The sequence below is a fragment of the Lytechinus variegatus genome, chromosome 8 (assembly GCF_018143015.1).
Source record: "Lytechinus variegatus isolate NC3 chromosome 8, Lvar_3.0, whole genome shotgun sequence".
NCBI classification, from domain to species: domain Eukaryota; kingdom Metazoa; phylum Echinodermata; class Echinoidea; order Temnopleuroida; family Toxopneustidae; genus Lytechinus; species Lytechinus variegatus.
Window position 1 is genome coordinate 7,955,730 of NC_054747.1, and position 25,108 is coordinate 7,980,837.

At 38.0% G+C, this 25,108-nt stretch overlaps 1 protein-coding gene across 2 annotated transcripts in view; it reads right to left on the reverse strand.

The window, feature by feature from the left end:
• Positions 1 to 400: 400 nt before the first annotated feature.
• The window catches only part of LOC121419919 (dual specificity tyrosine-phosphorylation-regulated kinase 1A-like), a 41,871-nt gene continuing 17,163 nt past the window's right edge, over positions 401 to 25,108 (reverse strand). Inside the window, exons 2-11 of one of the 2 annotated variants that reach the window (XM_041614409.1) lie at positions 18,590 to 18,714; positions 16,593 to 16,763; positions 15,124 to 15,312; positions 9,664 to 9,811; positions 8,183 to 8,469; positions 7,689 to 7,835; positions 6,945 to 7,082; positions 4,649 to 4,779; positions 3,914 to 4,086; positions 401 to 3,218 (exon numbers count right to left, since the gene is read on the reverse strand). In XM_041614409.1, the coding sequence (XP_041470343.1) occupies positions 2,416 to 3,218; positions 3,914 to 4,086; positions 4,649 to 4,779; positions 6,945 to 7,082; positions 7,689 to 7,835; positions 8,183 to 8,469; positions 9,664 to 9,811; positions 15,124 to 15,312; positions 16,593 to 16,763; positions 18,590 to 18,664 (2,262 nt within the window). In that variant the 5' untranslated portion in view covers positions 18,665 to 18,714 and the 3' untranslated portion in view covers positions 401 to 2,415. Of the gene's footprint in view, positions 3,219 to 3,913; positions 4,087 to 4,648; positions 4,780 to 6,944; positions 7,083 to 7,688; positions 7,836 to 8,182; positions 8,470 to 9,663; positions 9,812 to 11,967; positions 12,158 to 15,123; positions 15,313 to 16,592; positions 16,764 to 18,589; positions 18,715 to 25,108 lie in introns of those variants that run through there. The other variant, XM_041614410.1, reaches the window with a different exon arrangement.

Consider the following 25,108-nt stretch of genomic DNA (forward strand, 5'->3'; position numbering starts at 1 on the left):
ATCCATTCAATACTGATTTTGGAAAAAAATAGAGAAATAGAGTGAAATAAAGAAAAACATATACATTCAGCTGCATTGCAACGGTTTTTTTATGATTAAAAGCTCAATCATATTAAAACAGACTTCTTAGCTATGTTGTTTTTAAGATTTTGACGGAGTTTGAAGTATCTTTTAAACTTCCAAGGTAAAACAATGTATAATTACCAGGGGAGTGTTTCATGAATAATCTTTTCTGTGATTTTCACTGATGAATTTGCTCTGAGCCAATCAGATGCAAGGATTTCGGTAGCTTATAACAGTTTTCACTGACTTATCTGTCTCATGAAAAGCTCCTCTGGAGAGAGAATTTCATTTGTCCAACAAGTAAGATGTGACAACCTTCCTTGATTTTGATTGACTGAGAAGTGTGAGAGATAGACTGTTACTATAGTAACTGTCAGACAAAACATCAGACAGATCCTTTCATGAAAACCTCCCCTCGTTACACTTATTCTTGTTTACCTTTATTTTGAAAGCATGGTTAATATTTATGAAATATCTTTCATTATAAAATCTTGAACTCTATAACGTTTGATGGAAGGCCGTGATCGTGTCATTATTTTGCTGAATACATTTAATTTCTTGAAATTTCCATACATCTGAGACGCAGACGACGTTAAGTGGTTTTTCAATAAAAACTCATTTACTCATGAGTAGTAACAGAAACAGTCTCAAAGACTTTATATTTGTTAAAATCGAGGTAAGATGTTTTAAAAATATACAGAAAATAGTCCGTTTTGTCAATCCATTTTTTTTGTTTTTGCAAAACTACCGATTCAGCCAAACGATGTTTTACACAAGTTTTCTTCTACATATGAGGTAAAAGTGAATCCTTGATGATGCAATATACATTTTCGATACGAGAAATAGTTGCAACTCCAATTAATCTGAACTCAAACCTCCAAGAACAATTAACAAAATATTCTCTGACCTTGTTCCGTGTGAGGTATATGTTTGATGGTGCTATATAATTTAGTAGCAGGGTACGTGGGGTGTTCATACAAGTTGTGTAATACATCCGTGATACAGGGGGGAATGTTCATGCATAAGCCTGGCAAGGGTTTTAAGAGGGGAGAGTTTCACAGAATGTCTTGTCACTGACAATTTATGAATGAATTTGCCATTAGCCGGTTACATGCAAGGATTCGAGAAGCTTCTCACAGTTCGTCTGTAAAAATTGATGATGAATTGAATTTGTGAAAGCTTCCCCCAAGAGAGGGGTTTAAAGAATGTCCTGTCAGTGATTTCGAAAGACGAACTTGATCTCTGCCTATTGGATGAAAGCTTTTAATAGTTTGTCTGTAAAAATTGATGTAAAGCGATTTGTGAAACACTCCCATGGAAAAGTTCACAGATTGTCTTGTTGGTCATTTTCACTGACAAATCTATTTTTGACCAATCAGATACAAGGATTCAAGTAGCTTATAACAGCTTGTCCATGAAAATGACCGATGAATTGATCTGTGAAACACTCCCCAAGGTCTGGTAACAGACACGACTGTTCAGGGTTGGCACAATTAAAAATATTTTCTTACAAAAACACATTTTACATCAATTTAACATATTTATAAAAAGATTTCAAATGTATTAAAACACTGGGGTTTTTCAACCGCCATCCTGCTACTAACTGTGTAGGGTAATGGTAATGTAAGAGATCGGGTAGTGCTGGAAACTGTAAACGTTGAGGATCTGATCTTGTGCAGCCTGGTGTTGCCAACTCAAAGAATTCCGACACCTCAAGAGATTAAACACATGGGACACCGATTTATAAATGTACCTTTTGCGAGGCATAACATTCTATGGATGATTAGAGTGGTAGAGTTCTTGGGAATTCAATGGTGCTCCATAGTTAATGATGTAGTGAGAACTGCGACAGCCTGCAGATCTGCTTCTAGGAAACATCCACAAGGAAGAGGTTTTATGACGTTTATGAAGAGGGGGGAAAAGGTAGGAGACGGCTCCTGAGATGGGTTCCTCTCATCGATGGGGTACGTTGTAACCAGAGTTTGTAGCGATCACGACGACGATGCGAAATTCACGGTGATGATGCCTAATTGTATCATATTGCTACCTGAGCCCAGACCTTCCTACATGTACAGCCAAGACGTGATCCTATTGAGATTCTTCGCTATGTCTTTCAAGTCTTTGGACGTTTCCTGTTGCTATGTTTCTACAGACACGGAGCTATGACTTCGTTGACTACATTTCCAAAAGCAATAGCAAGCTTGACGAGATATATAACCACCACCACAACAAGCCTGAGGGCGACATCTATTCGCGATACCGGTACAAGGGGGGATTCTCAGAAGTGTAAGCCGACTAACTACCAAAGGGTCCTAAAAAGGTTGGTGAATGAGATCGAGTCCTCAGCAGGTGTCAATGCGACGCTACCGGGCTCTGTTGAACACACACCCCCACCATCGGCGAATCATCCGCTTGCCTCGTCGTTTGAGAGTTCACAAGCCCCGTACTCACGGCCGACTGCACCGGCAACGCGAACGCATACGGGACGCTGCTCGTCCCGCTCACATTACTCGTCAACGCGATACCCCCCGTTCCCGTCGTCGTCCCGTGTAAATGGGGATTGTTTATAAGCGTCTGTTGCGTCGACGACGACGGGTGGTGGTGAGTCGGTATTGCATAAGCGCCCATAGGCATGTTTAACGAACCACTACTTAACGAGCTGCTCTGAGTATTCTCCAGCGAACTGTGCGAGGAATACACGTAACCCGGCGTCGTGACGATACCAGCCTGATGCACATGCGGCATCCCCATTGTCACTGGTATCGTCGGGATACCCATTGTCACTATGGGAGCTTGTATCACAGTCTGAGATAAATTCACGTTGCTGGCCGGGGCAGCTGGCGACGGGAGGCTATGTCCATGCGACGAGTGATGATGGTGGTGCTTGCGACTATGCGAGTGGGGATGGGGATACGTATGCGAGCTAGAGTGTCCACGAGCACTGCTCGACGATGACGCAAACACTACGTCCCCGCTTGACATCCCCGAAGTCAAGCTGGAGTGCGATGACATCGATTCATAGTCCATAGTTCCTGATGAGTTGCCAGCGTGCTGGTGTCCGAGGGCGTGGTTTGTGGTGCTATTCTGATGGGTGGGGTCAGACTGCGCCCTTCCACCGGACCCAGAGCCGTGGTTGGAGCCCCCTGTAGCCCCTCCTGAATGTGAACAAAATAAATTACAGAATGCATTTAATTTCTATATCCATCATATATTTCATTTATTTTCAAGATTTGTTTCTTGTGTACCAAATGGCCCGTATTCTGAAGTCAGGTTTAACTTAGACCATGGTCTACCTCTGTGCTAAAATCATGGGAAGCCAAACGTCAAAATTTTTATCAAGTTGTGTGTTTCTTATGTTTACTGTGCTCTTTCCTGATTCATCGGTGTTGAAGACAGTCATCTATTTATACTTCCGAGACAATTATGAATGACTTAAGAGCCGAATGAGCTGAAATGTGATATCATTTACCTCATCTGGGTCGAGTGCAGCAGTGTGGATAAATTTCTTGCTGAAGGAAAACACGCCATGGCCAGGATTGGAACCCACGACCCTCTGTTTGAAAAGCGAGAGTCAGAAGCACCAGACCACGGCGCGCCCACAACACTGAATTACTTACATACTGAATTACTGAAATGTTTTGACTGCACAATCCGAAAGATGCGACTTGGCTTCCTGTTAGGCTAACAACGTTTCCGTGCGGCCGGCACAGGTGCATTGCTTGAGCTAGCTGACATGCTAATGAATCGATCTATAAATCAATCAATTTCTTAATCTATTCATTAAATCAAAATCTATTTTTAAAGAAAAAATCCATTAATTTTTCCTTCTAAAGTTCCTATTCTTGCTTACCTGAGCTAGACCCAGACGAGTGCTCAGCGGGAGGACTACCGGCCTGGTCCATGGCTGGACTTGCCGACGTGCTATTGGACGTATTGGTGCTGCCGTCGGCCGTTCTCTTGAAGAAGGAGTGCTGGAGAGCATAGTAGGGTTTTATCCTGACGGCAGGATCATACTCCAACATCCTACATAAGAAAATTGAAAGAATAGAATGCATGTATATTTGATTTTCCAGGAATTGTACTCTAGGGACCAATTATCTGGAACAATCTACACCACTTTCTGCTTATTCTAGTCCATCATTAAATGTTTTCAAAAGGAGATATAAAACCCAACTTCTTAGAAAATATACCAATAATGTTTGATCACATTCTTTGCTTCTCCCCTTTTTTTTAAATAGTAGTTACCGTTAATATTTGTACTTGCTTTGCTGCTGTTTTGTTATAATTTGCATTTCCCCCTTTCTTATGCTCCATAAAATACAAGTATTGAGTGTCTTTTTTTCTTCTTCAAATAATGGCTAGCAGCTCTTGGGGTGTTTCAGAGAGTGAAGTGTGATGCCTACATGATATGCAACGCACAATTCAATTGATTAATACTCAGAAGTGCGCTTCCTCTTGGCATGATCTGACCAATGCGATCATGCCTTTTATACTGTCAAGCAACTCAGCATTTAAGTGCGACTCTAAGTCAACTCTCAATCTTTGTGAAACACCAGACCCTCCATCTAACGCACTAAATACCCACCTTAGAATGAGGTCCTTGAATTTAAGATAATCTGAGACGGTATGACCCGGTTCACCTGCTCTCCTACCGCCGGGGCCTCCGAGCTCCACCCCTAAGATATCATGGAGCTTCCGCGTTCCTGGACTCTTGTACTGGGTCACAAAAAAAAAAAGAGAAAGAAATCTTGATTACGAAACCGAGTTTCTGCCATAGTAGCCTTATGTTATAGAGATGCAGTGGTACCGGTACTAAAGAGTTAGCGAACCCCACCAGAAAATTGACATATTCAAAAAAGTTCAAGTTCTGTCATGCTTAATATAGATATTTGATTGTGAAGTCAGGTGATGGAGACACGCTATTGTTGTCTACATTCAACACTCAGCATGAAGGAGTGCATTTTCTAGTGGGGTTACTAACTTTTTAGCACCACTGAAAGTTTGATGACAAAACTTGAGTTCCTGCATATCCAGTGTCCTGCATCAATTTCACATTCAAATGCATAATTTGTTAACTTATTGAATACTAAATACTGCAATTCCCATAGATTTTGAACAGGTGCCACCCAGTTCCAGTTGACAAAGGGTTGGCATCCGTTTCCTGTTTTATCAGTAGTGTGGGGGATCTCAAATGGGAAGAGCTGAAAAAGGCTGAAGTGTTGTAATTGGAAGAGCTCCCATCATTTTAAACAGAGGAAAGCTAGAAGTAAAATGAAATGTTGCTGAAAATCAAAACCCCAAATTGCTGAAATCTGCTAAAATGCTAGAGTCTCACAGTTACATATTATTTTTAATTCTTTTGATGGAAAATGATTGAATGAAAATGAATGATACTATAAGAAGAATTGTAGTTGTCTACATTAATATCAAAATGACCCAAGTCTCTGATAGTTCAGTTCATTTTTAATGAATCAAGAAAAACAAAACCAACTACCAAAAAGGTTTTTGTTTATATTCAATTTGGGATTTTGTTCAGCATTTCATTCCTTACTGCCTCTTCTGGGTGGACTTTCGGGACATGAACCACACACACGATGGACTCGTGTATATGCAACAATTTCCAATGTGTATCACTCCATTTCATGAAGCGAGATGGACTTGGGTTGTACTTATAATAAGAATAATAATTGGATTTATACAGCGCTTTTTCCAGAGGATACAAAGCGCTGTTGATGGCATAAGACAAGTTAATATAAGTGTGTTTTGAGATGTTTTTTGAAGAGGTCAAGAGAAGAGAGGTATGTGTACTGATTCAAGGCAGAGAAGACATTGCATGGGGGGCTCGGGGCGATCCTGCCCTCGAAATGTTCCAAAAGAGCCCTGAAAACGGACAACCTTTTCTAGTTCAAGCTGTGTGTGGTTGAATATACTGAACTTTACATAAAGAAGAGGGAAAAGAGGGGAACAAAGAAAAGGTTGTACAAAAAAAGCGAAAAGCTATTAACCGCACCTATTTCTGTTGCAAAACAACGTGTAAGGTTTGACACATGAATTTTAAAGAGGTAGCGCTCACGTTTTGGATCCTCAAATTGGCAATAATGAAAAGCTTCATGCCTTCATTTCCATACAAATTGGCAATTAGCTTTTCGGTACTACCTGGCTGTAAGTAATCTGATCACGTGCATGGCTTACATGAAACAAAACATAGCAACACAGGCAGGAAATGACATCAGTGTTGCCAATTTGGATAGTACCAATTTGATTTGGAAACATGATTAATTTGTATCTTTCTTTTTCCATCCCAACTTGTACCAAATTCTTCTCAATTCTGATAAAAATAGCAACACATATGCTGAAATTAGTGTCAGTGTTGCCAATTTGCCGAGCACCAAGTTGAAGAAACAATGATTAAGTGTAAACTTACCTTCTTTTCAACATGACTGCTTTTTGAAGACCTAATTATTCTCAATTTTGAAATAATCAAACATAGTAACGGGTGAAGAGATTAGAATCAATGTTACCATTTGCCGAGGACCAATTTGAATTAAAAAAACAATCATTGCAAACTTGCCTTCTTTCTGTACAGACTCCTTTTGAGTACCAAATTCTTCTCAATTTTTAAATACGAAACGTACATTGTAGCAATGGGTGCAGAAATTAGTATTAGTGTTGCCAATTTGCAGAGCACCAATTTGATGAATAAACAACGATTGATTATAAACTTACCTTCTTTCCATCCCGACTCCTTTTGAGTACCAAATTCTTCTCAATTTTTAAATAAGAAACATACATTGTAGCAATGGGTGCAGAAATTAGTATTAGTGTTGCCAATTTGCAGAGCACCAATTTGATGAATAAACAACGACTGATTGTAAACTTACCTTCTTTCCATCCCGACTTCTTTTGAGTACCCAATTCTTTTCTGTCTTGATGAAGTATTTGTGAGCTTTCGGAGCCTGTTCGATGATATGCGTTGGTGGCATCCCCAACACTTCAATAATCTTGTTCATCTGGTCAACCTGAAAATAAAATAAAAAAGAAAGAAAGTTTAACCCTCAGAACTATATTTTCTTTTTTTCCATCCATCCAAAAAAAAAAGAAAAAAGAAAGAAAGTTTAACCCCCAGAAGAACGAAGTCCTAGTTTTAAAATTAAATAACAGATGAGAAAACCGATTATGCCAGGGTTTTTTTATGCACCATGAGTGAGTGGTTGTAGAAAAGCAATGGCATCGCCAAAATTACAATAAATCCATAGATTCCTCATTAATCTATTCATTTAGTCATCTGTTTTGTATCAATATCTATTTTCTATTCATTTTATATATTTTCTTTCTATCCATCCATCTGTATATCTATGTCTGTCTGTATCTATCTATCTAATTTCTATCTATCTATCTATTTAATTTATCTATCTATCTCATTTCTATCTGTCTGTCCCTCCGTCTATCTATCTATCTATCTATTATCTATCTAATTTCTATCTATCAATCTAATTTCTATCTATCAATCTAATTTCTATCTATCTATCTATCTATCTATCTGTCTGTCTATCTGTCTGTCTGTCTATCCACCTGTCCATCCGTCCATCCATCCACCCACCCAACCACCTATCCATATTTCTTACCTCATTTGATCCACTGAAGAGTGGTTCACCCGTGTGCATTTCCACCAGTATACAGCCCAGACTCCACATATCAATAGCCATGTCGTATGATATACCTAATAACACCTCTGGCGACCTGTAGAACCGACTCTGGATATATTGGTATATCTGGATAAAGGAAATAAAACCATTAATGAAGCAGTTAAGCGAACAAACTTCATGAAAACAGATAAAGAATTGTGTGAAGCATTGTTGCAATAGTGTCAAAAAGTTACCCCAAAGTATTGCCAATTTGAACATTTTTTTTTTTTAAGGAATCATTAAAATTCAGGTACCCTCTGCCCAAGCTTCCAAAGTCCATGATCGCGCTTCTTTTGGAATCATGCTTCAAATATTTCAACTTGGACCAACTTCAAATATAGAGTCAAATAATCCCCATCCCATAAACAGATTCCCACAGTACTGACAATTTAGAGATTTGATCCTTTATAAGGATCTTCTCCGTGAAACCTTACCCTCTGTCCGAGCTGACAGGAGCTACCAAAGTCGATGATCTTGATCGCGCTTCGCTTGGGATTGCACAGGAGGATATTCTCGGGCTTCAGGTCGCAGTGGATGATGTTGAGTTCGGGCGTGGCCAGAAACAGAAGGGCGGTGCACATCTGCTGTGCGAACTTGCGGGTCAGGTTGAGAGACACGCCCCGGAAGTTGGTGTTCCGGAGGAGGTCGTAGAGGTTGTAGGAGAGAAGCTCGAAGACGAGACAGAGATGGTTTCGGAACATGAAGTGTCGCTTCAGTTTAACTGAAAGGGAAGAAGGGAATTGAATAGATGGGTATGTGTATCAAAAGCCAGTGAATGAATGGATTGCTTGTTTTATAATGCAGCAAACTGCATCTTAAAAACATTTCTTAAACAATTCTTAAATTGAAATTTGATCAGACAGGTTTGAAATCAGGTTTAATTGTGTCATGTTTATGCATGAGCTCTCCCTATCATATTTGTTGTCAAAGTGTGTTTAAATTTATAAGCTTGTTAATATTAAAAGAAACAGGTTTATTCAAGAGCTCAACAGACCTAAACCATGCTTGCTGTCAGCATCATGTTTATTCATGAGCATGTTAAAACTGGAAGCGTGCTTATTCATTAGCTCATCTTATCTAATAGTATACGATACTTGCTGTCAGCATCAATTTTATTCATGAATATGTAATAGATGAAGCATGTTTATTTAAGAGTTCAACATACCTACACAATTCTTGCCATCAGTATGTACCATATATAAGGAAGCACGCTTATACATGAGCTCAACAGGCCTACACCATACTTTGTGTCTGCATATTGTTTATTCATGAGCTTTAACATATTGATTACTACTCTTCTACTCAATCCTTCACCACAGTGAACCTTTTCCACATCATAAAATTTGCTGTCAGCATCATGTTTATTCATGAGCATAATCAGGAACATGTTTATTCATGAGCTGAACATACCTATATAATACTTGCTGTCAGCATGTTTATTCATGAGATACCCATATAAAATTTGCTGTCAGCATCATGTTTATTCATGAGCATGATCAGGATGCATGTTTAATCATGAGCTTTAAAGGTAAAAGCTAGTTTTGGTAACAATATCAAAATGAGTTCGTACAGAATCAAATGAAATGACCACCAAAGTGTCTGTTTGTATAAATAAAACATATGTGCCAAAGGATTCTGGAAGAAATTGTGAAATTGTGTAATTGCTGAGAAATCAGCAAATAAGCACAGGATTCGCGTAGAGCGTCGGGCCTGACATTCAAAGCAGTAATTATACACTGTCCCATGTGCGCTTATCTGTGTTGTGGATCTTCAGTCTGAACATTTTTCAGCGTAGATTTCAAGATTTCACAAAACTCAGTTTATGTAACTGTACCAGATCTAGATCCTTGATGATATACTGACAACTAAGCCTTGTTTTACAGACTTTCTCATGAAATCAGTGTTTACTACATACCTATATAATACTTGCTGTCAGCGTCATGTTTATTCATGAGCTCTAGAAGTCGGACCTCGATCTGTGCCTGGTTGAGGAACGGCTTCTTGTTCTTGATGATCTTTATTGCAACATATTCCTGCTCTTGGTGGTCGAATGCTTTCGCAACCTGAAGAGAAAACAAATAAAGAATGGAACATTAACCAACTGATTCATGAATTCTTTAATATGTAAAAGTTAAAACAGGGGCCACAATGTCTCCATTGTCTTATAGACCTGGGCCCTGTCTTACAAAGACTTACAATTGATCCGATCAATCGCAACTATGGACAGCCAGTACAGTCAACATATAAAATGCATGTTTGTTCATAACAATTTCTAGATATATCTAGAAATTAGAATCCCTGTTAAATTACACGAACCTTTTTAGCTTAAAAAATACTCATTAATTATTCCTGCATTCACACCGCCCCGAAACATACCCTTCGGGATAAGTTCCTGAAGTTACGAGCATGCGCATTATGGGCTGATAAGCAACAACACGCTGGGCTAAAAGTTCCCGTAAATTGCTTTCACATTGCCAAAATACCTGCGACCTTGGAAAAATCCCTGTGAAAGTTCTCGTAACTTCGCCAAGTACCTACTATTTAGCGTGTATTTTCTTTTGGGAAATTACGCGTAGCATGCTTTCACATTAATTACCAAAATACCTGGTATTTTCTGATCGGGGTAAATTTCCCGATCAGAGAATACCTGGAACTGACAAACTTTGAGGCGGTCTGAAACCACTTACTAAGAGATCTCTAGCTTGAACACTGTTCCCCATGTATTGACATTAGACCTACATTCTACGTCATACCTCGTTGATAAGCTATGTTTAGAACATAGACCGTTAGGATTCATCTGTTCATGTCATGATAATGATCTTTGAATGGCTTTGATGACCCAGCTACATTACCTCACTCAATAGATGATTTTTTTTCTGATTACAAGGGGAGAGTCAGAACTGCTACACCACAGCTCTTCCACATAGTGAATCTATTCTTACTACTTCAGACATTATGCACTTTGCGAATTGCGGAAACCAAGTGTCTGCGCCTCAGACTTAATGTTTGGCACATACATATCTTTACATTTCCCCCACTCTATTAAACTCATCCAGCAAATTCACAAGTTGTTATTTTTGCCATTCTAAAACAGTTCTTGTGTCTAGCAATGGCAATATACAGATTTTTTTTTTATAAACTTTGGTGATGTTGGCAATTACATGCATATGAAAATTAAACCATCGAAGAATTGTCATCTGCCACAGTAAATGACTTCTCTCAAAATACATTGAAGGAAATAAAACCATTTTTTATTATTTTCGAGGGCTACTCTTCACAATAAATGGGGATTTTTAGGGGCTCATTTTTTTGAGTTTCCAGAGCTCTTTAGACCATTCAGGGGGCAAAATCGCTGAGCCCCCGTGCACTTCTTTTCCCTGTATTCAGATAAGTATTTCATATTTTTATTGAATAACAAGTACAGCCCCTACCTCCCCTCCCGCTACCTATATAATTTTAATTCTATCAAAGATAATGTGGAGTTCTCAGGACATTTTTCAGGACAAGCTGTAATCCTGAGTGCCGGGGACAAGGCAGATGGGTAGAAAATCATTATGATCTAAATTCTACCACGCCATCTGTTATGATAGCAAATTAAATGATTTGATGGGTGCATGCTCCAATTGCACTTCCACCAATAAGGTCATAATATGGTGTTCTCAATTCATTCATGAGTGCTATTTAAGCATACCATAGTCAAGAGATTTTGGTAGCTTTCAGTTGTATTATGGAAACAATTTATTCTCATTAATGCTGGGTTGTAAAAAAAGAATGAAGAAAAATAGACAGCAATATTGGCTAATATGATCAACCACTCTGGACCCTTTAATAAAGACCACTGAAATATCAACAAAGTTTCATGGTCTTTCATCGATATCTTGCTCTCTTTGGAACGGAGGTTTAGAAATTGCTTTAGAGGTTAAGATCCGATGGTAGCTGTTGGCGTAAAATTAGGCATATAACTGAAAAAGTTATATCATATTTTCTACAATTTTCTAAATTCCAAAAATCAATGTGAGACGATATTTAACATTCTACTCCTTTAATCTGGTGACTTTTTTGAGGAGCAAAATAATTCAAATGCACATATCAGGAATCCAAAAGCTTTCCGCAAAGTCTGATGAGGTTAAAGTGGGGGAGCTTCCCCCCCCATGGAAGGCACACATGGATCACAATTTTTTTTTTGTATTTTCAGGGGTCAACGAAGTATATTCTGTACCTTTCCATGAGCGCCGCATCCGACCACAGAAATGATCTGGTATCTCCAAAGAATCCCCTCCTCATAGATATTCTGGTAGGTCTTTGGTTTCCGTATCAAATCATCGTCCCACAGCGAAAAGAACAACTCGAAGTCAAGCAAATCCCTCATGATTCGGTCTGGCGATTACCAGGAATTCTTATAAGGAATTTTTGTGTGATTGAGTTTTTACAGATTTGAATCAATCAGATATGATTAATTTGATTATTTATGTCTGGGGCCAACAGGTAACATCGCCATCCAAACGACCATGACGTCTTGAATCTCGGACTTCTGTATCACTTCGCAACTTTGCAAGAAATTTTGACTGACGGGAGATCCCACAATGCTCAGAGTCATAAATTGTATTATCAATGATAGAGGGCACTATCGTACTGCATCAGTACCAATTTTGGAAGAACGAGGCAACCATGAATTTATTTAGGAAGTTTGAAATTCTAATGTGTACTTTGTCTAAGTTATTCCACAAAAAAATCAAGTACAAAGTCAGTCATCACCAAATCATTAAACAATAGAGGGCACTATACATGTATGAATATGTCCATCAATTTTTCTGGTATCCAATTTGCAAGTTTAAGGGTATATCCAACATGAATCCAACTTTCGTAGAACTTCACTACATCTGTATCCCGCACATAAACACACGAGAATGACATTTCTGACACATCCTAAGAACTTATAATGCGAAGTCCTTTCAAAGGCAAAACGAAATCACAAGAAACCTGAATACATGGAAACTTTTTTCTGATGCAGAAATTATCACGAAGATCGAGAAATTAAGGCACCAAGGACTATTATTCCAAAATAATTCCAAGGCACATCATAGAGTGAGGTAGTTGGTTCCAATATGCTTGTGGTTGGCCCTCGGCTTGAAAAATGAGGCATTTCAGTAACTTTCCAGGGTTTTCATGCATTCCACAAACATGTGCTCCGTGGGCAGTGATTCAAGTTGGAACTTGTCTGGACCTGTTACGACCCCCTGACACTGCAGCAGGGCAATGCACTACGGGAGCAGAGCGGAACAAGAACTCCCCAACAAATAAACCTGTGGGTGGGACTGCAGTAGCACATTCTGGTGAAGGATTGCAATAACATACACTGGATATATCATGTCCTTTGCAACTTGGTGCCACACAATGAAAGAATGAATTATGGATTGGAGAAGAGGCCGTTTGAAAGGAATTAGTCAGTCACTGGTCTAAGTTTGACTGGTCAAACTGGTATTCATTGGGAGATTAACCCATCTAATCCTGACCACTGGATACCCTAGGCTCTTTGACAGGTATGTGAGTACATTGTAGTGGGTGAAGGATTAGGGTAGGAAAGAATTGTCCAACCATTGACAAGATGTTTAAGTAGCAAAGGTTTCCCAAGAAGCTTAGTGCTTATTATTCAGTGGTAATAAAGGTACATGTAAGTATTACAATCCAATCTCACAGACGCAAATGTAAGTCTTTGGAGGTTTGAGACTGCATTATAACATCATGAAAAATATGTAGAATTCACTTTCAAATGAATCTTCATAGAGCTGGACTTGGAGCGAGTCTTGCAGGACTACTTCTCAAAATCTTTCTCGTCTGGAGATTCAGAAAACCAGACAGATACTCTTAGAATATAATACAGTTATAAAGGATTTCTTTGTATTCTATCCCACTAACCTATTGCCTTTATAGATTAGCAGAGTTAGTTCCAAATGGTCTGGCAAGTGGGACTGCATAATCCTTATTCCTTGTTCTTTCAAGTAACATATTCTGTAGTCTACACCTGACCAGCTTTCACAAAGCTTTGTTGTATTATCAAGAAACTTTTTCTTTTACTTGTTTAACCCCTCTTCCACCTATGAAGCAAACCTTGATATAAAGCTACCAAGTTTTAGAGGCTTATGATAATGATCATGGCATTTTTGGTGGGAATGTCCTGTACTCTCATCAATTCTTGTGACAAAGGACATTTTAGTCCAATGGTCAATTTTAGATCCTGATTGGTGAGGGATTATCACTAATCCTAAGGACTGAATGATTTAGTAATCCTCTAACAGTGATTAGATAGCTTCAGACCAGAGGCCAAGTTTTGTCGTTATAATATTCTCTGTTCTTAAAAAAAAATAACTTCACTCTTTTTGAAAGATTATATAGCAAGGAGATAATCCTCCTTTGCACTTCTTAAAAGGTTGGTACTATCTCTGGCACAGTGTCCTTTAAGAAGGTAACTTTCCAATCACTTTTTTCCATACCACTTGCAAGCTAAGAATTGTCTTAATCTTACTTAACACTCCAAGGAAGTTACTTTTCTTGAAATGCACTGCTTGATCATTGCCTTTGACTAACTTAATGCTCTTACAACAGTAACTTCCTAGAACTTCTTAAAAGAACATTTATGTCTTTTACTTCTTTTATGCTCAGAAAAAAATCTTTGCACATGAAAGATCAGCAATCTTCAACTTACTTGCGTTCTGAAGATAAAACTTTCTTTGCACTTCTTGACAGATCAGTAAATATATTGTCTTTGACATATTTTATGTTCGTAAGATCAGCACTGTCTCCGACTTAGGCACTTTCGTCCAATTCATCTAGAATTTTTTTTGGTCACCTTTTGGAAGTTTTGTAAGCAAAAGGATAAATTGTGCATGGACAAACAGATTGGTCGGAATTCACAAAGGTGGTTCCGAAAACCCACGGTTGAATCCATGGTTTATGTAGATTTCCTGTATAAATTACGCTAAATTTAGATCGTATCGGGCGCGTGAATAAAAAATGTCCAATGCTGATGAGTGCTTTTGTCACAGTGCGCCGAATTGACGCCTGTCACCATGGTAGGATGCGCTATTTTATTCATGAGTCCACTGTTTGAAGAGTGGACTCCTGAATAAAAACAATGGACTCATGAATAAAACAGCATGGATTACCATGGCAACAGGCATAAATTTGGCGCACTGCGACAAAAGCACGCATCAGCATTGGACATTTTTTATATATGTGCCCGATGCGCACTAAATTTAGCGTAATCTATACTGGAAATCTGCATAAACCATGGGCTCAACCGTGGGTTTTCAAAACCACCTTTGTGAATTCGGGCCATTGTGACCATGAAGAATCTAATTGATCAAGGTACACTCACCTGCCCAAAAGAGCCTTTGCCGATGAGTGAGTCGATCTCGTAGCGATCGTTCCACTTCTCGCCGTTCTTGATAATGTAGTCGTAATTGTCGTCGTCGTAACCGTCATTGTAGAGGCGCTTTTCCTTCTTGTGGCTCGTGTCGTCCCCCTGCGCCGGTAACGCTCTCCTTTTTTTCTTGGCATAGTATACCTGGAAGGTAACAAGACAAACACAAAATGTGACACACGAAAAATGAAATGGATTTCATATTTCTTTTATGAGTATAAATTCGCCTTTGCCTCAGAATTGAAAAGTGAATCATGGCAATTCTTGTTTGGATATTTCATGAGGCATTTTATTTCTGATTTTTTTTCTTCTAACAAATTTTCACATTTTCTATCAACCAATCAGGTCTGCGGATTTCAGAAGTGTATAAGGGTTGTTGATCAATGGTGAATCATTTTGTGAAAGGCCCCAACCAATGCTACTCTTTCTTCTTGTCTTTTCAATTTCATGGGGAATTTCTTTTCATACATGTAAATAAACAATTATTTATTATACAATGCACGCACATGAACTTCAATTAATGATAAATGTTATATTAAAAAAAAAAGAACGAGAAATACATATTGTCCCTGTATTTAACACTGAGTCACTATGTTTATTATTTGACATTGCCCCCCCCCCCCACCCCAATGTGATGGCTAATTTGATATCAGGGGGCCGTTGCATAATTCCCATGCAATGGTAACTTGCATGGAATCCTTGATCCTGATTGGCTGGTGATCAGTGTTGCAATGGTAATCACATATACCATTGGATGTCAAAGTTATCATTATTGTAACTTTTACGCAACGGTGCCTAGATTCGTGAGTGCTCATGTCTTTGTTTCCCTTATTAGGCTAAGATGTAAACAAAGACATACACATCATTTGGGACAAACTATTTCAAGGTAATTTCCTCAATCACAGATGTGTTTGTAGAAAGAACTGCAATTAATTAAACCAGAGCAGGATAATGGACAAAAACAGCAATTAACTTTAAATAAAATCAACTACAAATGTGAAAGACTGCTAAAATACTAAATCGATTACAATAAATGAAAACTACAAGGAGACCCCAAATACCTGATAATTTAATATTTCTGTCCATTCACGAATAGCTGAACCAGATAAATTACAAGCCAGCAAGACTGGCATTCTCATAGAAATAATAGCCATTCTTCTTAGCTCCGATCTAGAGTTCTTGAACTTTGTTCTCACATTGCACAAAGTACCCTTGCAACCTTGCATTGATTCCTATAAAAGTTCTCCCAATTTTGAAAAGCAATACTAGCTTGCAGACCTTCTTTTAGGATGAAGGTATTGAATATACCTTTGGTTTCACATTTTTATATCTAGTATTTTTGTGATTGAGAGTATATGGAAGCACCCAAAGACTTTTTCCTGAGGCTACAGTATATATTTTGTATCATAATCAAACTAACTTACCTCGTTGATGTGTTTGTAAGTCTTGATTAGGTCAATGCTCAGCTTCCTAAGGGGGGCATGGGTCGCGTCCCTGAAGGTGTGAGGGATACGACTCTGCATCGCTGCCATCTCCTCCGCCTGCTGTTGCAGGATGGGCTCACGATGTGCCGTGTTGGGGCCAATAGGGGTCTCCTAAAAACAGGCAAAGAGCAGACATGGAAATTAATGCGTGGGACTGTACAAAATCATATGATGATGGCGGTGGTTATGGGAAGGCCGATAGGGGTCTCCTAGAAACAAGCCAAAAGAAAACACTGAAATCAGTTTGTGGGACAGTAAAACATGATGATGGCGGTAGTTTTGGGAAGGCCAATAGGGGTCTCCTAAACACAGGCGAAAAGTAGACAAGGAAGTTACTATATGGGACAGTACAAGATGGTGAGGGTGATGTTGATGATAGTAATAATTGGCTTTTATTGAGTGCATCATCAATTTACGACTGCTCAATGCGCTTCACAATTATCAATACCCAGACACTCCATTCATAGCTCTTTAGCAGCCTGTTAGGCACGTATAGGGACAGTGATTTTCCGTTTCTAAAAATTGCCTTTTCCGTTTCAGAAAATCTCAAATTCCGTTTCAGCATGTCTGAAAACGGAAATTCTGTTTCCCCATAGACTTTGTGTACAAGAAAAATTGACAATTCCGTTTACATAGAAAACCAATACGCAACGAGTAGCGATGTCAAAATGCTAGCGCTGCTCAAAATTTGCATCTACCAATGTACTAACATCGCTTTAAAATCCATTTTAATCGAAGAGATTCGAGCTCAAAAAATATTTAGGGAAACATAATCAACATGAATATATTCTCACCTTTCATATTATTAGCATTATTTTATTGTTAAATGGGATTTTATCGCTGATTTGGGGACTTTTCGGACATCGTTTTGAGCAGTCGACGACTTCCGAATATCCGCCATTCTGGATTTGATGAATCACCATGATCATTATATTATGACCGAACGCAGAGGGCAGCAACACACGGCCGTATTATGCCTTATATGCGGACGTGAGTGTAAACTAATTTGGATGCGATCGAGTGATGGAGAGGCTCGAGTGTAATACGATGTGTTGATTGTCATAATTGTTGTTGCAAAGTGAGATTGTGTTTTTTCAGTTGATATTAGTATTTTGTTGAGGATTAATTTCTGTTGCTTTTTTGTGCATTTTGAGAAAAAATGTGTTTTCCGTGATTTTCTGTTTGAAAAACCACTTTCCGTTTCAAACAGTCGATTCCGTGAATTCCGTCCGCTTTCCGCGATCGCGGAAAATCACTGTCCCTACACGCACTTGCTAAACCAACCACTATGACGGTTGTTTCCTACCCGTACCCAATTAGCACCTGGGTGAGAGTGGCAAAGTGTAGATTGATGCCTTACCAAAGGGTGCTAGGCCATGGTGGGATTTAAACACAAGACCCTCTGATTACAAGGCAAGATTCAGAACTGCTACACTACAGCGCTTCCATATTGATAATGATAAAGTGATGATAATGACATTGACGATGTTGATAATACTAGGGATGATGATAACGATGACCATAACAATGATAACTGTGAAAATAGTGGTAATACTAGTAGCAGTAGTAGTAGTAGTAGTAGCAGCAGTAGTACTTGTAGTATAGTAGTAAGAGTAGAAGTAGTAGTAGTACATTTTAGTGGTAGGAGGAGTAGTAGTAGTAGTAGTAGTAGCAGTATCAGTAGTAGTAGTAGTAGTAGTAGTAGTAGTAGTAGTAGTAGTAGTAGCAGTAGCAGCAGTAGTAGTAGTAGTATTAGTAGTAGTAGTGGTAGTAGTAGTAGTAGTAGCAGTAGCAGTAGTAGTAGTAGTAGTAGTAGTAGTAGTAGTAGCAGTAGTAGTAGTAGCAGCAGTAGTAGTAGTAGTAGTAGTAGTAGTAGTAGTAGTAGTAGTAGTAGTAGTAGTAGTAGCAGTAGTAGTAGTAGTGATTGCTTGCCCTACCTGTGAGGCTGGATGATTAGCTGGCTGTCCGTTGAGTTGGTTGCTCGAGCAGTGCACCGACATTTCGCCGTTCATCTGCTCCGTCAAACAATATACATCATCACAACCATTCAGACTACGGCGCCCTGAAAAACACAAACAGAAAAAGAAAAGATGACTAGCCATCAAGCCTTACAAATATATGAACCCAATAAAATGTTTTTATGCGAAGGGGAATGAAACCTTTTGGAACAAGTGGGCTTGTGTGGAAAGAGAAAAATCAAAGAATAAGATTTCAGAAAGTTTGAGAAAAATTTAAAAAATAATGAGAAAGTAATTAGCATTTGAATAATGAGATCTCTCTGTTGGCAATGTGACAAACATTACAATAATTATCTAATAAAATTATCATTTCTAACTTTCTTATTATTCATTTAATTTTTCTCAAATTTTTGTTGATCTGTTTTCACAAAAGCTATCTTGTTCCAAAGGTTCCATTTTCCTTTAAGGATCCTGGTCAGTGCTTTAATAAAAACAAAAACAAAATTCTAGAATTGATCAAATCAATATGGGTTTAATGGTACAAAATAGATAATGAATTACATATATATGTTCAAAATATGAAAAAAAAATTATCAATTTTTCTGTTTGAGGTACATTCTTTGTATTCTCTTTATTAAAATTGATCCTTGGACCCTGTTTCACAAAAAACTTTGTCATCAATGGCAAGTTTGAGAACATTTAGACATGGTTCAACTTGATTGGTTGAGAAAAGACTTGAATATCAGAGAACACCTGCATTTGTTATTAATAGGGGTTCAATAAGCAAGACCAAAAATTCAAATAAATTAAATTTGGGTCTACATGTAAACGGTAGTAAATTCCATTAATAGGACACATACAATGGAAATGTGAACCATCCAAGATCAATAAATGAAGTTAATATGCCTATGGTTTACATTTCTGACATATTCAAAATTGAAAGAATACAGACTACAAGTATCTCAGTGATTGAAATCATGAATGAGTTTTTAATAAAAAAAGTAGTCTGCTTTAATTGAATAACTTAAATCAACATTTTGAAATGTAAGAAATCAGATACGTAACATATTTTTTGTATTAAAGTTTACCAAAAGATTGCATCTATTCAAAATAGAACTCATTTTTAATGTTAGAAAACAGGAAGAGATGACATTTAGTGCTAAATATCAAGGTGAAACAGGAAATAATTCTGTCGATAATTCCTCCAGGATAAAAATAGATGTGCCATTTTGAAACCCGAGACATTCGCACTTTGATTTTTGACGATTCAAACATCGCTAGGGTATTCAGCATTCCGATTCTGAGTCATTTATTCAATAAGATCCTGACTTTCAGGTGCGCGTGTGTGCCGCCGATACACCGCTGGCCGTGATCAATGGTCATTTGGCACGGCCACGCAGCTGACCCGCGTTGATGTGCCCTAGTTTTGACCGGACTTCAATCAATGCATATTTACTTTCCGCAGGGATGAAATAGTTTGCGAGGAGTGAGGAGAAAGAGGAAAGAAAAGAAAACTCTGAATGGGTTGAAAGCATAAAGGGATAAAATTACAATGAATGGCAGGTAGCCTAGTCTTAAAAAAAGGCTCATTTCTTTATAAAACGACACAGGCAATAATTTTGCTCCACAAATTTGAATAGCATTTTTGGTCATAAGAGAAAAGCTTTCGACTTAGAAATGTACAGACCCATGTAAAAATATGCTATACAAAAGACTTTATGTATAGCAGTCTTTCAAAAATGTGGAGCAAATTGCAATGCGAATTACTAGATGCAATACCAGGAAAATTATTCCCTGCGACACATGTATTTTAATACTGTATATACATTGTACCTGTACTTGTTCTTGATTTTCTCTTAAATCCAAGTGATTTGTCTTTTATTCTCTATTATGAATGAAATGAAGTCTTGTAGGCAAATACCTTTGTGTTTCATATTTCTATGCTGAAGTACATGGACGACCCTTGGCCTTTGTTCCAATATTCAATAGCATTAAATTTTGAGTGTATGATATACTGGGGTGTATTGTATGAATAATAGGTATGCTTACGTACATGTACCAACCCACAGATGCAATCTTAAGTGCAATCTCATTGTTTTACACACGCTGATCATTACCTGACCAATGTGGTAATGGTATGCACCTGGGAATTCGCAGATCTGAGGAGGATTTCAAATTTGTTCAAGTGTATGACTAGAAACTACTTAAATGTCCAGGTACAGTGTACACTGTAAAAACTGGGGTGTTAAAACTGACACCAACTGGTGTTAATAGAGGACCACACCCTGAGGTGTTAAAATAACACCCTTGAGATTGAACATAACACCAAAGAGTGTAAATGTAACAATCATAGGTGTTGTAATAACACCTATAGGTGTATAAACTAACACCACCAATTTAACACTGGTGTAAAATAACTCTATGCACACCGGTTAACACCACAGTTCTTGCTGTGTATGGCCCGTATTCTGAACTCAGATTTAAACTAAACCCTGGTTTAAAGTTGTGGTTTAACTATGGAGAGCCAATTGGGGCACAAATCCCTAACAGCACATATTCAGTTTATTAACTCACATGACACCCAAATTGTTCATAATTGTCTGGGAATGATAACTGAAGTATTTTGAAGTATCATTCCTCATCATGAAAGCAAAATGAAACGAAATAGTAAACATAAGAAATATACAATATAAACATTTTTAACTTTTGGCTCCCCATAATTTTAGCACAGTGGTCTATTAAACTCAAACCCTAGTTCAGAATACGGGCCTATGTGTTTGGGCATCCATGTGTTCGGTGTCATGAGCTGCGTAAGGTTATTTTGGGTTTTTTTTTCTTCATATGCTACATATACCTGACAGTACTACCTTGTCCCATGCATTCATATTCATGTCGGTGCACTAAACAAAAACACACAAACATCCCACCCACATGTTTACGCATTTCAGCTGTTGTTTACACACCTTTGAATCTCACAGACCGGAAAGCATTCATTACACAGTGAAAAACAAAAGTGAATTTTAGATTGAAATATGCAATGGTGTACAATACATGCCGTCTAACTGTAAACAACATCAGGGCCCTGTCTTACAAAGAGTTGCGATCGATACGATCAATCGCAATTGATACGATCAATCGCAACTATGGAAAGCCAGCAACGTCAACATCTAAAATACTTGTTTGTTCAAAATATTTTCTAGCAATGATGTATATATTCATACATTCACTGTTTTCTTGACAATTCAGTACGCTTCTCTGTTTTCAACGGACACTGGGCAAATTTCCTCAAGAAAAAATTATGACATTGATGGATTTCCAATTTTCCATATAATTGAGATTGATCACATCAATTGTAACTCTTTGTAAGAACGCGGCCCAGGGTTACCTATTGAGGAACCAATAAATAAATATGGATTCATCATACGGTTTGGGGTAGAAAATAATAGTATCCAAAGCCTTTGGAAGCACCTATTCAATCCTAATCCAGAGCTGCCAACCTGAGCAAGAACATTTCAGTATTTTTAAAGAGAAATGCCAGTAGTTGCAGTAAAGTCTGATTTCATGAGAAAGTCTGTAAAACAAGGCTTAATTGTCAGTTTATCATCGCGGATCTAGATCTGGTACAGTTACATAAACTGAACTTTGTGAAATCTTGAAATCTACGCTGAAAAATGTTCATGCTGAAGATAACCAACACAGATAGGCACACGTGGGACAGTGTATTATTATTGCTGGAATAAAGACCCGACGGAAGTGACCGAATCCGCGCTTATTTTGCTGATTTCTCTGCAATTACACAATTTCTTCCAGAATCCTTTGGCACATATTTTTTATTCATACAAACAGACACTTGGGTGGTCACTATATAAGATTATGTAAAAAGTCATTTTTAGATCGTTACCAAAACTGGAATTTATCTTTAAGACTGAAAATCAGTATTTTGGTGAGGAAATGAGTATTTTCACAGGAATACCATAGGACAACACTTGAACTGAAACTTAAGAAATCAGTGTTTTGCATGAAACCATCAGTATTCTTCTCTTATTTCAGTACTAAATACGGAAAATCAGTACTACTTGGCAGCTCTGCTAATCCTTGGAGCAAATGTTCACTACTGAATGATACGCGCCATATAAGCTAAAACAACAACATAATGTGATATGCCCTATTAATACACAAACTGTTATTATTAAAGGCCTATGCTTCCACTCACAAAGAGAACAAGGTTGGCATTCATTTAATTTTGATATTTGTAAAAAGAAATCATAGCAAAGACTGAGCATTATGTCTGATATACATTAAAAAAAAACACATTTCCGTGAACTACTGTACAATGAGGAATCCCTTTAAAAAAATGCTATATAAAAGGGGGGTGGGGCTAGGAGGACAGGGAGGGGATACTCCGACTTTGCACAGTCTTGCCTCAACGGTTATAAGTATTTATTAGAGCACATTCGAGTGAACGCGAGCTTGACGTCACAGAATGTCGAGAGCATTGCGATTATGCACTAATGTAAACATGAAACGTCTGCAATACTTGATCAGGGATGGGTTATGTGTGGACCTGTATTAATGCGAGTGAGCATCGCATCGTTATTTGGGTATTGAAAATCCATATTGTGCTGGTCCAGACATTTCTGTCTGCTCTCTCTCTCTTTCTCCGTCTGTCTCTTCATCTTCCTCTGTATCTGTCTGTCTCTATCTCTCTCTTTCCATGTCTTGCTTTCTCTGTACATTTGTCTCTATACCCCTCTCTCTCTCTCTCCTTCTCTCCATCTGTCTCGATATCTTCCTGTCTACCCCTCTCTTTCAGGGGTGCGAGTGGTCACGAATAAAAAAATCTGAAAAAAGCTGAAGAGTGTTGGAAAATGTCTGAAATAGAGAAAGAGCTCCCATACTTTTTGTACAGAGGAAAGCCAAAAATAAGCTGAAATAAAGCTGAAAATCAAAACAAAAAAATCTGAAATCAGATAAAAATCTGAACTCTCACACCCCTGCTCTTTCTAATGTTTATCAATGTCTATTCATTGTCAATAGGCCTTATATCTTATTCTTGTTTACACCTTCCTCTCTCTCTTTCTATAAAGCATGTCTGCCAATGACTATCTATTGTAAATATCGTCGGCCTTATGCCAAAAGGGCCTTAACTGCTTTTGGCCATTCCGAGATAATGGCGTTTAAAGGTTTTGGCCTCTCTAATAATCAAAAGTTTGTGGTCGTTTTTTTGCTTTTGAAGCCAATTTCGATAAACGTGTTAAGTTATTAAGTTTTACATGAAATGTGTTAAATTTATAATAAAATATTCAGAACCCCTAAAATCGGGTTAAGGCCCTTTTGGCATAAGGCCGACGATATATTGTATTCATTGTGTTTACATCTCTCTCTCTTTCTATATCTCACAATAATGCACAGCCTACATACTTGCAATATCAAGTTTTTACTCAATGAGGAAAGCGACACTTTTATTCAATATCCATATATTTTCATGATCTTTTACGGCTTGCTTGTTTCGTTTTTATTGTTAATAATTTACCACTTCCTCATTATCTTATGTATATTTATTTTTCATTGCCCATGTATTCTTGCCTTATTAACAACACATGTTTTTTTATTTCAGTTTCTACAAAGGTTACTGTTTTCCTTTGTTTGGAATACGTACATGTAATGAGGCTATTAATTGTTCGTACTTAAAAGTATAAATGATAAATTCAGCCATTTGGCTGTGACTCATGTTTTCAATAAACCTTGAATTGAAATGAAATCTATTCTCCACTATCTCCGACTTTAACCTGGGGAGCATGTCATAATAGTCAAGTGATTATATCTATTGTTATAAGCTACTGAAATCCTTGCATCTGACTGGCCCAGAGAATAATCACTGCATATTTGCTACATGAAAAACACCCCTCTCAACTCTGTTGTCTTGATCATTATATTGACAGGTATATAATGCTTCATTTGAATGAATGACTTCTCAAACTGACAGCTTTCTTCCGATCTACGGAATCCATTATGAAGCAAAATATCAAGAAAAAAAAGGCAATGATTAGGAAATCAAAGCAAGCCATCTCTCTGAATGCAAGGTTATGTATGGGAGACATTATGAACACATACAGGTACATACATGTTCAGGTTGGTCGCCACAACGCTATGATCCTGATTACTGCAACATACACTACATGAAGCCTAGATCTACATGTACACACACAAATTCAGAAGTGCGATATACACTGTATTCATCACACTGTCCAGCCGGCACTGTACATTCACGGAATACGTCTGAAAAACATCAGTCGGCCGTTTTGGTTTTGCGGGGGCGGCCTCGCAAATTGAAGCGTCTGTATTTATGGGGGAGAGAAATGCTGTCTTCGTTGGTAAAAAACATGTTGCTTAGCATCGTATATATAAGGGAAAGCAGAAAACTGAGAAAGATATGAGTTATTATATGCGTGGGCGAGGCAGAGCCAGGGCAATATTAATGATGATGTTCTTATAATG